At 38.6% G+C, this 16,832-nt stretch overlaps 1 protein-coding gene across 1 annotated transcript in view; it reads left to right on the top strand.

Annotated features, from left to right (window-relative positions):
* LOC110460054 (deleted in malignant brain tumors 1 protein-like) overlaps positions 1–15,231 on the top strand; it is a 54,082-nt gene extending 38,851 nt beyond the window's left edge. Inside the window, exons 16-31 of the mRNA XM_021512760.1 lie at positions 733–1,065; positions 1,440–1,763; positions 2,175–2,486; positions 2,716–3,039; positions 6,231–6,335; positions 6,450–6,668; positions 7,392–7,721; positions 8,230–8,553; positions 8,710–9,036; positions 9,176–9,499; positions 9,650–9,994; positions 10,154–10,474; positions 10,795–11,118; positions 11,424–11,765; positions 11,980–12,297; positions 12,653–15,231. Of these exons, the coding sequence (XP_021368435.1) occupies positions 733–1,065; positions 1,440–1,763; positions 2,175–2,486; positions 2,716–3,039; positions 6,231–6,335; positions 6,450–6,668; positions 7,392–7,721; positions 8,230–8,553; positions 8,710–9,036; positions 9,176–9,499; positions 9,650–9,994; positions 10,154–10,474; positions 10,795–11,118; positions 11,424–11,765; positions 11,980–12,297; positions 12,653–13,515 (5,435 nt within the window). The 3' untranslated portion in view covers positions 13,516–15,231. The remainder of the gene's footprint in view (positions 1–732; positions 1,066–1,439; positions 1,764–2,174; positions 2,487–2,715; positions 3,040–6,230; positions 6,336–6,449; positions 6,669–7,391; positions 7,722–8,229; positions 8,554–8,709; positions 9,037–9,175; positions 9,500–9,649; positions 9,995–10,153; positions 10,475–10,794; positions 11,119–11,423; positions 11,766–11,979; positions 12,298–12,652) is intronic.
* Positions 15,232–16,832: the final 1,601 nt, after the last annotated feature.

A 16,832-nucleotide genomic window follows, 5' to 3' on the forward strand; every position in this document is an offset into this window, starting at 1 on the left:
TTAATTTTGTTTAACGTCCTATTCACAGCTAAGGTCATTTAAGGACGTGCCTCCATGTGTGTAGTGTATGCGTGCTTGTGTGTGTGTATGCAGGATACATTGTATGTTGGTGTTTTGCCACTTTGTGATAGTTCGGATCTGATGCCGACTTTATAGTGCTAACTCACTGAAATGCCATGTCGAAGGCTTCCAGCACAGCATTCCTCCCGGTCTCATTATACTGACAACTGGTGAACCAGTTCCTGTTTTTTTCTTCTAAAATGCTGAACGTTAAACAAGGATAAGAACTACCATTTTATTGACTTTGGTATGTCCCGGCCTGGGGACAGAACCAATTGCCTTCCTCACCTGGGCGAACGCTCAACATTAAGGCTTAAAGTAAGATGTTGCCAACCAAGGCGCTAGGAAATAAAGGGTAGTTAAAAATAGAAAGAAAGATAAAGATACCAAATTTTGCAATGGGTGCACCAGATTTATTTTGGTCGCTTTTGTGTCCCCAAATAGAGGACACCAAAGCAAATCCCCAATTCTGCAGGGGTTTCATCACCACTCGCCTCCTACTATACATGCAGTGGGTGCAAGCCAAGAAAATCTTTTGGAATTATTGAATTTTAGCTGAACATATTGCAGTTCTGCGAATCGTATTTTTACGGACTTATTTTTAATGACATATATCTTCTTTGTAAAACGTTTAACGATTCTGCAAATAACTGTTTGCATGTCGTGTTCCAGACAAAGTTGGTCACAAACTAGAGTTGGTGGGTGGTAAAACACCGTCCGAGGGACTGGTCAAGATCAAGATCAACGGCACCTGGGGTACCATGTGTGCCTTGTCAGTAGGGAATTCGGAGGCCACGGTCCTGTGTCGTCAGAAGGGATATACGTATGGAGTGTACCTAACCTCCAGTACCACGGTAGATGAAGGCCCGGTCTGGATCAGTGCCATCACATGTCTTGGTAACGAGTCGTCTATTTACGAGTGTATGGTGGATTCGTTGGGTGAGGAACCTATGAGAACTTGCTCGTCTCATAAGCACGACGTCAGTATCAAGTGTTACAGCAACGGTTAGTACAGACATAAATAGATAACTCCGTGTATTATATAGATGAGAGCCAATCACTCTCCTTCAGGATTATCTCGTTTTGAACGTAACGCCTTTTGCCATTCCAAGAGCGTCGAAATTATATCATAAACAAACATCAATTTCAAACTTACAATACAAGATGGTCATATATTTATTTCCTTCATATGTCGATCAAAATATCTTACACGGTTTTCAAGTTACAATAAAATCCGTATGCTATAATCTGAAACGTATTTTTCTAATGTAATTTTCACTCTGCATTTTTATTTTACAAATTTTGTCTTTCTCCCAAATCATGTGCAGTATTAACTGTTATAGTGTGCTTATTTTGGACGCTTTGTCTATCCTATACAGTGCGTCTGTCCGGATCAGCCAAACTGTCTAACTACGGACAGCTACAGGTCTACAATGGGACAGGCTGGTACTCCATCTGTGACAAGGGCTTTGGTGAGCTGGATGCCCGAATAGCTTGTCAGTCTATGGGTTACCAAGATGGGCGTGCGCAATGCTGCTCTGCACTTGGTAACAAGTTCCCCTCTGCAAGACCCGTTGGTATCACTGACGTACAATGTATACTGGAAAACCGGAAGTTTAGCGACTGTAGCCATAGCTACGGAACTTGTGAGACCGGCCATTATGTGACACTTGTCTGTTTGGATAATGACACAGCGAACTACAGTAAGAATATTGTTGTATAAGATATCTTTTCGACAATTGTATTAACCCCCTTTTTTCATACAAACTTGTTACCAAATCAATATCTTAGTGAACAGTATTGCTTTATATAGAGATAAAATAAACGGTCGCTTTGACTGCCCCAATGTAGAATACTGTGTATTATAAGCGATGATATTAATTATAATGGTCTCATTTTGCAATAAGAAAATTAGGCTGGACTTTTGAAAAAAAAAGCTTACAAAATACATCCGGCCAAAAGTTCACCTATTTCGCTGCAAGCAAAGGAAAAGTAAATCCATTTGCTCAGTTGTGTTGGAATACCCCCCCCTCCCCCATAAACATCAGAGTTTTGATTGTCTTGTCGATTAAGCATATTGACATACTTATGTATTATTACCATTATCTGTGTAGGCATGGAAGCTCGCGTGCCAGATTCCCTTTTTTACGGCCCTGTAGAGGTGCAGCGGTATGGGATTTGGGGGTCAGTTTGTGACACAGACTGGGACTACAGGGACGCAACGGTGCTTTGTAGAGAGCTTGGTTACAAGAGCGGTAACGCATCCAAGGAGGCGGCGAGTTCAGACATCCCAACGGTACTGGGCAGTGTTCACTGTAATGGGACAGAGAAGAGGCTCCGTGACTGTCCTATGACTTCCTTCACAGATGACCACCTTTGTAATGGCAGAAACACACGGGCAGCGGTCGTCTGCTCCAAAGATAACGGTTTGTTCTCTTAACTGATATTCGGCTTTCCCCTCTATGTAGTTTCGAACACATATTCATTTTGACCACTTTCCTATGTTTACACACTGCAGTATGTTGTAAGGATGATCAAAATCAAAATACCTTCTTTCTGATTAACACCTCGATGTATTTTATTAAAAATAAATGTCTTGACTGTGATTGAACTAATTCCTCTTGACGTCCTTGTTTTTACATGTGTGGATTATAGGTGGAGTCCAGTTCCGGATTGGTGACGAGGTGGACGGAAGTGGTCGGGCAGAGTTACTGGTAAACGGTCAGTGGGGTTCTGTCTGTAACAGACTCTGGGACGACCGCGACGCCGACGTTTTCTGTCGACAGCTTCCGGACTATGTTGGGGGCATGGAGGTCCGCCCTAGATTGGAAGCTGCGCGTGACGTGAGCATATGGATGACGCATGTCGACTGTCATGGTAACGAAACAAACTTCCTCGACTGTAAGGCGTCCTGGGGCCTGTCCAAGACGAGATATTGTAACCATGGGACTGACGCTGGTGTCGCATGCTTCAAATCAGGTAGGTACACGAATAGTGTTGTAGTTTATTTAGGCTCACACGACAGTGTTAACGGTGGCCACACGGTTGTTTATAGATTAATAAAAAGACATTATTTATTATAAAAAAAATCCCGTCAGTTTTTTAAACATCGGAGACCGATTTCTCTTTTACATGTTGTCTATAAAATAGCTTAAGGATGTATTGCAGAAAGACTTAAATCAGTTCTAGATAAACATAGTGATCAAACAGGTTTTATTTCGAGCAGATATATAGCTGACAATACTTGATTAATTTAGGATGTAATGGATTATAAAGAGGAACAAGACATAACAGGCATGTTACTTTGAATCGACTTCGAAAAGGCTTTTGCTTCTGTATCATGGTCATTTATAAATCATTTTTTAGAATTGTTTAATTTTGGTGAGTCAATTATGCGCAGTGGATAAAAACTTTTACAAATAATATTTCTTCTTTAGTGAAACAAGGTGGAAACTTATCTAAACCCATAAAAGTAGGAAGAGGTTGTCGACAAGGAGACCCGTTATCACCATATATTGTCCTTCTCAGTGCAGAAATGTTAGCAATAAAATTAAGAATAAATAAACATAAAAGGCATCAAAATCAACACTACAGAAATCTGATATCACAATTTTCTGACGACACTTCTCTTATTCTAGATGGTACTGCAATATCACTTAGATATGATATAAAAGAGCTTAATTGTTTCTGGGAAATATCTGGACTTTAATTAAACTAAACAAAAACACAAGTTATATTGATAGGGAATAAAAAGTATAGTACAGAAAAATTAGTCAATAATCTTGCTCTATTATGGGGTTCAACACATTTTAATCTGTTAGGAATTCACATTGATTTGGACCTTACTAAAAAAGTTCAATTCAATTTCAAAGAAAACATTACGAAATCAAAGTCATTAATTAAACAGTGGAATAGACGACAGTATATAACTCCGATAGGCAGGATTATTGTAAAAAAATCTCTGCTTTTACCAATACTTACACATTTGTTCATAGGATTACCTTCTCCTAACCAAAATATTGTGATAGAAATTCAAAAGTCGTTTTTTGAATACAAATAGCTAGAGTAAAAGGAGATGCCATTGTCAAACATTATAAAGAAGTTCAAAATGATTTATATCAAACATTTTGAAATGGCTCTAAAATCAACATGGATAAGAAATATTTGTCTTAAGAATTCAAATTGGCGGACCCTACTATTTAAAACTTTTTTTAAGAATAAACTGTTAACTTTAGGAAATAAATATATTGATTATATTATCAAAAATATACCTCATAACAAATTTTGAATTGATGTTCTTCATGCATGGATTACATTAAAGGGGAAACTTGATATATCTCAGCCTGATCAAGTATTATCTTTACCCATTTGGTATAATGACTTAATCAAAATAGGCAATACTATTGTGTATTATAAACGATGGTTTGATAAAGGTGTGTTTTTCATAAATGATCTAATTAAGGAAGATGGCAGTTTCATTCAACATAAAAAGTTCAATAAAATGTTTAATTTAAATACTAACTTTATTGATTATAATAGTCTCATTTTTGCAATAAAAAAATTAGGCTGGACTTTTGAAAACAAGCTTACACTACCATTGACATCACTTTATATTAATATAATTATCAAACGTAAAAAAGGTACAAAGGATATGAACAATGTGCTGAACAAAAATAGTGTAGTGCCTACAGGTCAAATAAAGTGGAATAATTTATTTGGAAATAAACCAAGTGAGGATTGGAAGAAAATATACAAACTACCATTGGACACTAATACAAATTCAAAATTACAATGGCTGCAATTTAGAATTAATCATCACATTTTAATTACAAACACCTTTTCGTAAAAGATTAATTTGGTTCAGTCTGATATGTGTAATTATTGCTTCATAGAAAAAAGAAACTATTCAGCATGTACTATGGGAATGTAATAAAGTACAAAATGTTATTCTTATTTTCCAAAATTAGATCCAAACTATTTGTAATGTGACTTTTAATGTATGTAAAAAAAGATTTTATTTTTGGGAAAATAACCCAAAATCAAAATCTGAACAACAGGGCAGAAAATGTCATAATTCTTAATATGAAGCACTACATATATTGTCAAAGGTGTTGTTTGCATAGAGCTTTACCTACCTACTCAAATCAGTAAACTGAAAACAGCATACACTATCGAAAGATACATAGCAAAAACAATGTGACAGGGAAGCGTTTTTTTATCAAAGATTTCAGTGCCTCTGAATTAGGTTTTAGATATATATATATAGATAGATAATTTTTTTATTGTTGGTAAGATCATAAAATTATGCATTTGTCTAAGTAATGTAACGTCACAATTTAGCTTGTATTGTTGTTGACGTCATGTATTTATGTGTATGCCTTCTGTGACGTCATAATGCCTTTGCATTATTGATGACGTCAGACTTTCTTGTGTAAACAACTATGACCTCACAATACCTGTTTTCAAAATAAACAGTCTCCTGATGAACGGGGAATCAACCTGAGAAAGGCCTAGAGACGCTATCTCTGTCTTTTGTTCTATTTTTTATATTTAATTCCAACACAAGGATTTCTCAATGTTTTCTTTATATAGATAGATATATAGATAGATACATATACCAAAAAATCATTTGTTTTTTTGTTCTTTTTACTAATTGTTTTCATTTACTGATATATTTACAATCAGTACCCTTTCATGAATAATTATTCCTTCGTCGGGAATCTCTCTTCCTCTCTTCATGATCTTATGTCTCTTATCCCTGTCCCTCTTTTTCTGGATACATTTCTGCTTTTTAACCGAACTATCCTCCAATCCCCGTTTCAATTAATTCCAGCAAATTTATTGTATATTTATTTTTCTAGGCGAATGTTAAGCAAGTTATATTTGTGAACCAAATTTTAAATAAATGTTAAACTGGTTATTTACAAAAGTTTTTATGTGTGAAATTTTGGTGAAGTACATACATTTTAATTCAATGCCTTCTTGTTGAACAGAGTTGCACAAAATATTAATCATTATCAAACTTAAATAAGTATGCTTAATTAAGAAAGTGAAGGACCGTAGCTGATGTTTTCCATCCTCAGACGGTTCCTCATGTATATGATTTGTCTGGAATTAATAATAAAAAAATAAAACAAAAAAATGACAACCATTATTGTTTTTATCTTCAGTGAGATTGAACCGAGGCAACTACAAAAATAACGGTATCTTGGAGGTGTACCAACAAGGATCATGGGGAACTGTGTGCTCGAGTGGGTTCCACCAAACGGAAGCCGGTAAGCATGGCAGCTCATTTATACACCATACCAGTAATGAAAGTGAAATGTCCAGATAATATATTGCACTTTAAACAGCATGTAATGAGTAATGTCTTTCTATTTGTGATGTAGATGTGGCATGTCGGAGTTTGCACGGCTACCAGCACGGTATGCCATTGTGTTGTACTCCGTACGGGTACAGCTTTCGGAACGTCGCTGTGGGCCGGTTTGAGTGTGGGGGACAGGAAAATCACCTGACAGATTGTAATAAGACGCAGGTGTATCGAGAGACCGGATGTCATTCTCAAGACTACACCTCCATCGTGTGTTACAACGGCACAAGAACTAAAGGTCAGTCATTATTGTATGAAATTAAGAAAATAAAACTGGATGGTGAATTAGTGTTTCTTATACCCTATACATAGTTATTACGTCCTGGATCACTTTACCGTGTAAAGGACTTTCCATTGATTTTGATGCCTAATTGTAGTTCCTTTCCTCAAGACTTTTTTGCATGTTGGAGTTATTCTAGTGTCACATAAAAAATTGCAATTTCAAGGTCATTTATTCCAACAAGTAAACTTGTATTATTACCATAGTCATTATTGGAAAATGATTGTTTTAAACCTTTTTCGGAAGAAGTACATAGAATCACATATTGGGATGCATTTTACAGAATTGCGGTTGTTCGAATTGGAATGTATTCCAATAGAAATAAGATAAATCGAAAAAAAAGAAGGATTGAACTCAAGACCTAGACATTGCAAAACCAACATCTTTCAATTTTTCCATACAGAAATGAGCAATTTTAAGCATGACAATGAGTGTCCATTTTATAGGCCGCAAAGTCTATGAAAAACGTTATGGGATAACTTATTCTAAGTAATTTTAAGCCAAAAAACACTTTTTGGTTGCTCAAACTTCTAAATTGAAGGGATGATACTCCAAGTCAATAAAGCTCCAAGTTGAACTATTTTATTACAACAATTATAACTGATACAGTTGAGCCCATTACTTGAATTAATCATGTGTTCCTTTAAACAAATAATAACGTTACGGACGCTTTCCTTGTAGACTACTCCATACAGCTGGTAGGTAGCTCCTCATACACGGGACAGGTGAATCTGACTTACCTAGGAGTGGAGGGGAGGATATGTGTCGACGGCTGGGACGACGCCGACGCTAAAGTCGTATGTCACGAGTTGGGCTACCCTAACGGCATGGCCTACCACCACTACAAGTCCGATCTTGTCTTCTTTGAGTACAGTGGCCCCTACTGGACCTCCAAGGTCAACTGTACCGGAAACGAATCACGTTTATCCGAATGTCCTCATGTAGCTTTAGGGCAGGTCAAGTCCTGCGTAAACAATTCGTATGCCGGAGTCCTCTGCTACAATAACGATGGTAAATATTTTTCTTTTGAAAAGTATTTTCTTAATTTCAATAGTGACATATTTTATTGACATATTTTATCGTTTGCGAGAGAGATCATGCGACATATTCAATGATTTGAATTACTTTTTGAATGAAATGTCTTTCATAGGGGATCAACAGAGTTTCACGTCATATTAAGGTGACAAGTCTTCGCATTACGTCATTAGAAATGTTTAATTAACGATTGATGTCGGTCATACATGGACAATTTCGCTCTACTGAGTGACTTCGGTGCGTTGACACACCAGACTAAGCATATATTGACTTAAGAAAAAACACTGCCGTTTTTTTGCGAACATTGGAGGATTTCTATCTATCTATCTTTGCTTTTCTTAGAAGGTGTTAAACAGTTAAGAGTAAATGATGCAAAACATTATTATTTTGTTTTGTACTCTATTGTATATTTCCAGTGTGATAATTTGGACTGCTATATACTTAAAGTTACATTTTAAACGGAGTTGTTTCCATCACATTACAGGTATATATTATGAGTTGATGGGCGGAGACAACAGGTACGGTTACATAAACGTGTCCGTGCGAGGTCAATGGGGGACAATATGTGGTCGATACTGGGACCGACGAGAGGCCGACGTCTTGTGTCGACAACTTGGGTACAGTACGGGCGATCCGCGGTATGGTCCCTACAATACCATGGCAACTGGGACGGTGTGGGAGGCCAACTTTCGGTGTCGAGGGAAAGAGGATAGTCTTAACAAATGTTCACACGAGGGTTGGATGGTTAGTCAATCACAATCCTGTCTCAGTCACAAGGACGACGCCGGAGTCTTCTGTTACACAAACGGTAAGGAACCATTTTGTTTATCCGTAATTGATCAAATGTACACCTGTGTTGAGTTTGATGCATCTGTTATATTTTCTTTTCAAAATCATCTTAAATATAATTGTTCCTTCCCCGCAAATAAAATGTGTAAAACGAAATACCTTATTCTTCTTGCAGTCAAATTATCTAACGGATTTGGAAAGTTAGCACATACAGGCGCAGTCATGCTTTATCGAAATAACACGTGGCTGCGCGTGTGTGACACTGGTTTTAACGATCAGTCTGCGCGCCTGGTCTGTCAGGAGCTTGGATACACCGATGGACGTGCAATGTGCTGCTCAGCATACGGTCGGACAACAGAACAGGTCCAGACCAACTACACGCTGCGGTGCTCTGGGCAGGAGAAGTCTGTTCCAGAGTGTTTGAGAGAAGAGAAGTGTGTGAGCGACCAATACGCATCCGTCGTCTGCTTCCACAAGGAGGAAGCCGGTAGTATAAACGAAGGTATGTCTTCTAAACCAGTTGGAATCAAATAATAATGCAATCCTTTTGACAAGTGGTTTAAAAGATACTGTCATGACTGATAAAAATGAAATGCACGCTTTATGAAATTCTAACCTGAACTTTGTCCACTGTGTGACAGGAAGCTACACGTTTAAGCTGGAGGACAAGAGTAAGGGTCAGGTATTAGTGGATCATCTGGATGTGCAAGGTCGCATCTGTGGCTCAGATTGGGACGACAACGACGCCAAGGTAGTCTGTCGTCGCCAAGGTTACCAGTCCGGCATTGCATACCTCCACGACGAGAACTCCGTGATGGAGGCCATGAGGGGGCCATACTGGCTCAGTGGATTCAACTGTACCGGGAACGAGGCTTCACTGATCAACTGTCCCCACAACACACAGTTGTCACTAGGAAACTGCACAACGGCACACATAGCGTCTGTTCTCTGCTACAACGAAACAGGTTAGTTAATCCACAAACAAATTCATTTAAATTCATTAAATAAGGGAAGCCAAAAAGTCAAACATCAGGAAATAATGAAAGCACACATTTATACTGTTACCTATGTTTGATTAAGAATCAATATTTTCATAATTTTATTTCTTGATGCAGGTCTTACGTATCGTCTAAATGGTGGCGGAAAGAATTATGGGCGCGTGGAGATCGCCATAGATAACACGTGGGGAACAGTGTGTGACGCGTACTGGGACAATCGGGAGGCTAACGTATTGTGTCGACAGCTCAACTTCACGGAAGGGGTGGCCATTGCCGGGGCCGCCTACGGCATGGGCAAGGGTGCCATCTGGCTGAGCCATCTTCAATGCACTGGACGAGAAGATAGAATCCACCACTGTCCACACAGAGGCTTCAACGACCAGTTCACCGAAGCCAGCTGGTTACTTCCGGTCATTTGTGACTCTCACAGAGACGACGCTTCAGTTTTCTGCTACCAGAACGGTCAGTTATATTTTTCTTGCATTAGCAATTCAATTGGTCATTAGTCTAAAAAATGTATATCGGTTGTTCACGAATTTTTAATCAAAAGTCAATAAGAAGAAGACGATATATTATAGTATAGTAAACTAATGAATCATATTCATTCTTACCTTGTTCCAGTGCGTCTAAATGAAGGTTACAACTCCCCAATGGGTGGTCTGGAAATTTACAAGGACGACCAGTGGTACGGTGTGTGTGACGAGGGCTTCACCAACTTAGAGGCGAAAGTTGCCTGTATAAGCCTGGGACTGAACTACGTGGACGGACGTGCCATAAACGGATCGGCCTTCGGTAACCTGACGGGACCCATAGGATTCACGCACATGAAGTGTCGTTCGGGTGCAACAGACATAACAAAGTGCTATAGCACGTCCAATGGCACGTGCAAAAGCAAAATGTATGCATCCGTGTATTGCAGTAACACCACTGTCGTCGACACGGGTATGTGACATGTTATATGTATTTGTATACAGCTATTCAAGCAAATCTTATCGAGAGGAGGTGATCTCATGATTACGATGCAAGACATGACATATTTATATTCATTTCTATCTAAACGTATGTAATGTACTCTATGTATGTCGATTTCATAAAAAAATCATTGCTTATAATTATTCCTGCTAGATTTTAAAGTGTCCTCTTCATGTTGGTAGTTAGATAATTCTTACAGTTACTTCGTCGATCGAAAAAATGATGTGTCAAGTTAAGATGTATATGAATAAACACACGTTTTATAAACATAATATGGTTTTCTACAATAGGTTTTAAGGTTCGGATTGCCCCTGATAGTCTAGCCAGCCAGGTTCATGGTATTCTGGAGGTACGACAGAACGGAATCTGGGGCCGCGTGTGTATGCACGAGTGGGATGACCGGGACGCTAATGTGGCCTGTAAACACCAGGGGTACGCGGGGGGTCTGGCATACCTCCACATCATGAAGAACCGTCGCCCAATCATGTTGCGCAGTGTCCGATGTAAGGGTACGGAGGACAAACTAACGGACTGTCCCCACAACCCACATCCGGACCTCGACAACTGTAATTTTAATTCCAACGACGCAGGCATACTGTGTTACAAAAAAACGGGTAAGTTCTTTGGTTTTAAGGACTGTTGGTTGAGTCATTTGCACTTGCCTTCTTTTATTGTTTGTCTCTATTCGTTCTCTGTACCAATTGCATAACCATACAGCATCTTGATTGTTTGTTTCTGTGTTAAGATCATGTCAATCAATTGAGCAAATGCAGGTGATTATAAAGCGATACACACGGTTCTAGGTAACTTAGATCCTGTTGTCGTCGTTTTGCAATGACGATGAATGCATACTGTGTCCTTGTGTATCATGTTTATTTCATAAGTATATTATTGTCCAACTTATCTTTTCTCCAAGCAGGTATGAAGTACCGATTGAATACCCGTAGGCAGCAGCCTTCGTCGGAGGGTCGCGTGGAAATCTTCTACGACGGTGTGTGGGGCACAGTGTGCTCATGGTCGTGGCAGTCGGCCGATGCTAAGGTATTGTGTCGTCAGCTCGGATACCAGGACGGAATCGTCAGCTATAACGTGGAAAAGTCACTGCCCCAGATCAACCGGTGGGTGACCGGCTTCTTCTGTCAGGGCAACGAGAAGACGATGATGACTTGTCTTAACACTGGTTTTAACTCCTCCTTCCTGGACGATCTCTGCATGTTTAACGAACCAGGGGCATACTCGGCGTGTTACAACCGTACAGTTAGTAAGTACATGGGATATAACTTCTACTTTGAAATATTGTTGAAGTCCCTTATGATATAAATACATGCATTTATTTGCATTGCGATCGGATGTTTTTCGTTTTTTCTAGATTGCTTAGATGTTTCCCAATCTCCTGTTCTTGTCTTGCCTTATTGACCTTTAAATCATTAGATGCTAACGGGATATTGATGAAATTGTTTTGTTGTTATCCCTAGAACCAACAAGCATTCATCTGATCGGCGGCCCGGATAGGCTATCAGGCCGGGTGGAAGTTTATATAAAGGGACCTAACCAGTGGGGCACCATTTGCGATGATTTCTGGGACGACTTAGCGGCTAATGTTGTATGCAGACAGCTCAACTTCGCAGGTGGAAAGGCTGTGAAGGACGCTGCGTTCGGGAGAGGGACCGGACCTATCTGGTTCGACAATGTGCGTTGCCTTGGTAACGAGAGCACCATTTTTGAATGTAGTCATCGAGGAATAGGAACACACAACTGTAACCATACCGAAGACGTGGGCGTTATGTGCTGGGGTAGGTATCTTCTCATTGTCTACTTGGCATCTCTTGTGTAGTGCCAACCCGTTTTCCTCCACTGTCATGTATTCAAATCAAGTTTTTAGATAATCATTTGAGTTAAGTGTTCGATACTAGATTGAAGTATCCTTTAACGAGATAAACATATCATACACAAAATCAAAGGTATAGTAATTACAGAAAAGTTGTATTTCTCATTAAATGGGTTACATTTCTACAGAAAGAAAAAAAAATACATACAAATATACTGTTTGTACAATGTATATATTCAGAAATCGGCAACGGTGAATAGTTTTAGAAAACTTTTTGTTTCACTGTAAATCAATATTGAAAGTCTGCGATGTTGTTTCAGACCATCCATTGACCACCATGAGCCCGCAGACTGCAATGACAACAACAACATCCTTACCCAAGACAACCAGAGCACCAACAACAACAGCATTACCCAAGACAACCAGAGCACCACCAACAACAGCACGAACAACCACCACGACCAGGACAACACCAAGGACCACAACTAGACCAACGATTCTACCTTTTTCTACCACATCCACACCCACGACAACCATCGTCACTACCACAACACCTAAACCTACCACTACCACATCAACTACAACAACCTCTACAACCACCACATCCACCACACTACCACCCTCCACAACTACCACTACCATTACAAGTACTACCACCACCACGAGTGAACCTACCATTGTTACTACTGAAAACGTCACTATAGACCGGAACTTGACGGTGAGCCCCCACAAATCTGAGCAGTCGGAAGTGTCTGGTGGCGCCATTGCTGCGTTTACAGTTGTTATTATCGTCATTCTCACCATAACTATACTGGCAGTGGTGTGCTTTGTTAAAGTCAGAAAGTTACGAAAAGCTAAAGTGCCACATGAGCGTTTTCACGACGATATTATCGAGCATTCTCAGGATGGCAGTTTAGCCATGAGTAACCAGATGTATGATGTAACTGTGCAGCCATCGGCTAATGGTTACCATGGGGACGCACAGAAGGACAACAACGTCACGTTGTCCAGTAATGGCGATGCTGTTTACACAAAGCCTAGTGCTGGGCAGAGCGACTCCTCTCACGCATTCGCCAATCCTCTCTATGATCAAATGAAAACCGAAAATATTTCTGGGAATAAGTTAGAAGCTTTACCTGAAAATAAAGAATTAGAACTTCATATAGTGGACTCGCATGCCTGATAGTCACTCCAGGACTGACTAATTGTTGATTTCATGTTTGTTAACAGAGTTGTGATGGACATTTGTTTACTTATTTGAGTGTTATTGTTTAAGAATTCGGACCACTGTTACATTGTGTGCTAATGTGAGACCAGTCAGTGTTACACGTTTTCCCTACATCATATATTTTCAGATTTATCACCACTTGGCAACATTGCACTGAGGTATTGTTGAAGCGAGCCTAGCTGTCAGTACTAACTACTGCAGTCTCTGTTCCTGTATATATTTATATCATAATATCTAACTGATTGTTATTCACAGTCTCAAATACGTCAATATAAATGTGATTTTCTTTAATATGTTGTTAAATATTATAATTTTATATCATATCTGCTTGATAAAGGCACGTGTGTCGCCATAGTGATTGTAGAAAGTGTGTTTGCTGTAGTGTTTTATGGGGAAGTTGGGGGAGTGAAAAGTTGTGCTATGAATATAAGTTTAAAAGAAGTAGTTTTGCTGTATTTTTCCTATTACTCAAAACAAATGAACGAAAATACTCGGTTTTTTTTTGCGTTGATTAAATAAGCGATAAAATATCCTCACGCAAATTTTTAATCTATAGCTTATATTAAGTCCAAGCTATAAATATGACTTTTCTTAGTTATTAACATAATGATGGATTTCTTTTACATAAACTTATAGCAGTGAATGAAAGCAATCCGATTTTTTAAACTTTTTATATCACTTATTATACATATAAGTGTATCCAATCGAATTTAAATATTGCATTATGGTAATATAAAGGTCAAGGCAATAACGAAACCTAAGCAAAAAAATTGTTAACGAATGTGGTCAATCATCGAAGTAAGCTGAACAATGTTATAACATTGTCACACGCACACTATAACTACAGGTTGTTGTTATCTGTCGTGTCATGTTTTCGGTTAAACTATCATAATGTGCTTTTGTTGTAGTTGTATAAACTAAATATTTTCTTTCATCTCATTCTGACGCTGTTCTTTCTCTGTGATCATGTAATGATACCAGTTCCGTACCATTTTATAACCACACTAGGTTTTGTTTGGTGTGTTGTTTCTATGTCGACCACGGGTAAGCATTATTTTGATTTTCTAAAACCATTTTCACGTTTGAAATGTTACATTACGCCGTACATTATGTTACTATGCATGAGAGGTAAGTTTTCAGTGGATACTGCTGAAATGATAAGTGAACCTATTTCTTTGGTTGTGATATGTGCTCTTCAAACATTCCATTCCATTTACATATTGTATATTAATGGTATGACTCGGTTTTTTCACATCCTTTGTTCATCAGTTAATAATTCCACATGTATTCATGTATTATGTTTGAGAGGTGAACACTACTTTCACTTTGTTATTGGATCATGTATACCTTACAGACACGCACATTAGTTTTCTAATGCAATTTCTACATGATACCGATTTCTACATGATACCGATTTCTTTTTCTTTTTCTTTGGACCCAGTTCCAGTTAAACGTATTCCTTAAATTTATCTCAATTGATGATATGTACTTATAGCGACATTTTACGCTTTGCCGATAAAGCTTTTTTGTTTAGACAGTATGCATTTGCCTACACACAACCCTATCATGTCTGCAGCAAGCTTGTGATATTAACTTATGATAATGACTGTAACGAGCTTGTGATATTAACTTATGAATAGCACTGATGACATGTGTAATAAACTATTTTAGATATTGAAATGTTTTTGATTTGTTATCTTTATAGCTGCTTCACTGGTGGGACGTTTTAGTATATGACAGATTTTTTTTCATGCGTCAGTTCATGTACACATGTGCAAATGCATTAAAGTAAACATAAAAAAACAAAGATGTATACATATACATGTAGTATAACGGATCAACATACATGGACACTTTCGGAAATCATGATCTTTGATACAATATTTATTGACCTACAAAAAAACCGTATATTTTGATTATTTCATTATATTGATTATTTTAATGTTGTTTAAATTTTATCAAAGAAGAAGAGTTTTGGATCGTTGCTTCAAGATAAATTGCTAACGTTCAAGACAACTTGCCAATTATTATCGTTCGTTTAAACTACTTGTGAGGTAAGTGTTATAAAATGACAGTTATGAAAGAAGAAAACTATTTTGTCCAATCACAATCATGTTTAGATCATGAAACTAATATCACTACTATCCCATGGGGAAGTTTGTAATTCATGTCCGCGAAACAAAATCGCACATTCATAAAGGAGTTATCCCCCTTTGAACAGTAATTACTATCAGATTATTTTCTCTGATGCTGTTGTCGAGTGTTGTTGGGTTGTTGCATGTTGACCCTGTGTTATCTGTTGCATGTTAACCCTGTGTTATCTGTTGCATGTTGACCCTGTGTTATCTGTTGCATGTTGACCCTGTGTTATCTGTTGCATATTGACCCTGTGTTATCTGTTGCATGTTGACCCTGTGCTATCTGTTGCATGTTGACCCTGTGTTATCTGTTGCGTTTTGACCCTGTGTTATCTGTTGCATGTTGACCTTGTGTTATCTGTTGCTTGTTGACCCTGTGTTATCTGTTGCATGTTGACCCTGTGTTATCTGTTGCATGCTATTATTTGCAATTTGTGTTTACGTTACATTGTATAATATAATTTTACGCTGTGGTATATTTCCCCTGGTGTGTTGACGCTGTGGTATATTTTCCCCTTGTGTGTTGACGCTGTATTATATTTTCACCTGGTGTGTTGACGCTGTGGTATAATTTCCCTGGTGTGTTGATGCTGTGGAATATTTTCCCCTGGTGTGTTGACGCTGTGGTATATTTTCCCCTGGTGTGTCGACGCTGTGGTATATTTTTCCTGGTGTGTTTACGCTGTGTTATATTTTCCCCTGGGGTGTTGACGCTGTGGTATCTTTTCACCTGGTTGTGTGTTGACGCTGTGGTATCTTTTCACCTGGTGGTGTGTTTACGCTGTGGTATATTTTCCCTGATGTGTTGACGCTGTGGAACATTTTCCCCTGGTGTGTTGCCGCTGTAGTATATTTTCCCTGGTGTGTTGGCACTGTTGTATATTTCCCCTGGGGTGTTGACGCTGTGGTATCTTTTCACCTGGTGGTGTGTTTACGCTGTGATATATTCCCCCTGGTGTGTTGACGTTGTGTTATATTTTCCCCTGGGGTGTTGACGCTGTGGTATCTTTTCACCTGGTGGTGTGTTTACGCTGTGTTATATTTTTCCTTGGTGTGTTGACGCTGTGGAACATTTTCCCCTGGTGTGTTAACGCTGTGTTATATTTTCCCCTGGTGTGTCGACGCTGTGGTATA

Source organism: Mizuhopecten yessoensis, unplaced genomic scaffold, assembly GCF_002113885.1.
Source record: "Mizuhopecten yessoensis strain PY_sf001 unplaced genomic scaffold, ASM211388v2 scaffold10311, whole genome shotgun sequence".
Classification (NCBI taxonomy): domain Eukaryota; kingdom Metazoa; phylum Mollusca; class Bivalvia; order Pectinida; family Pectinidae; genus Mizuhopecten; species Mizuhopecten yessoensis.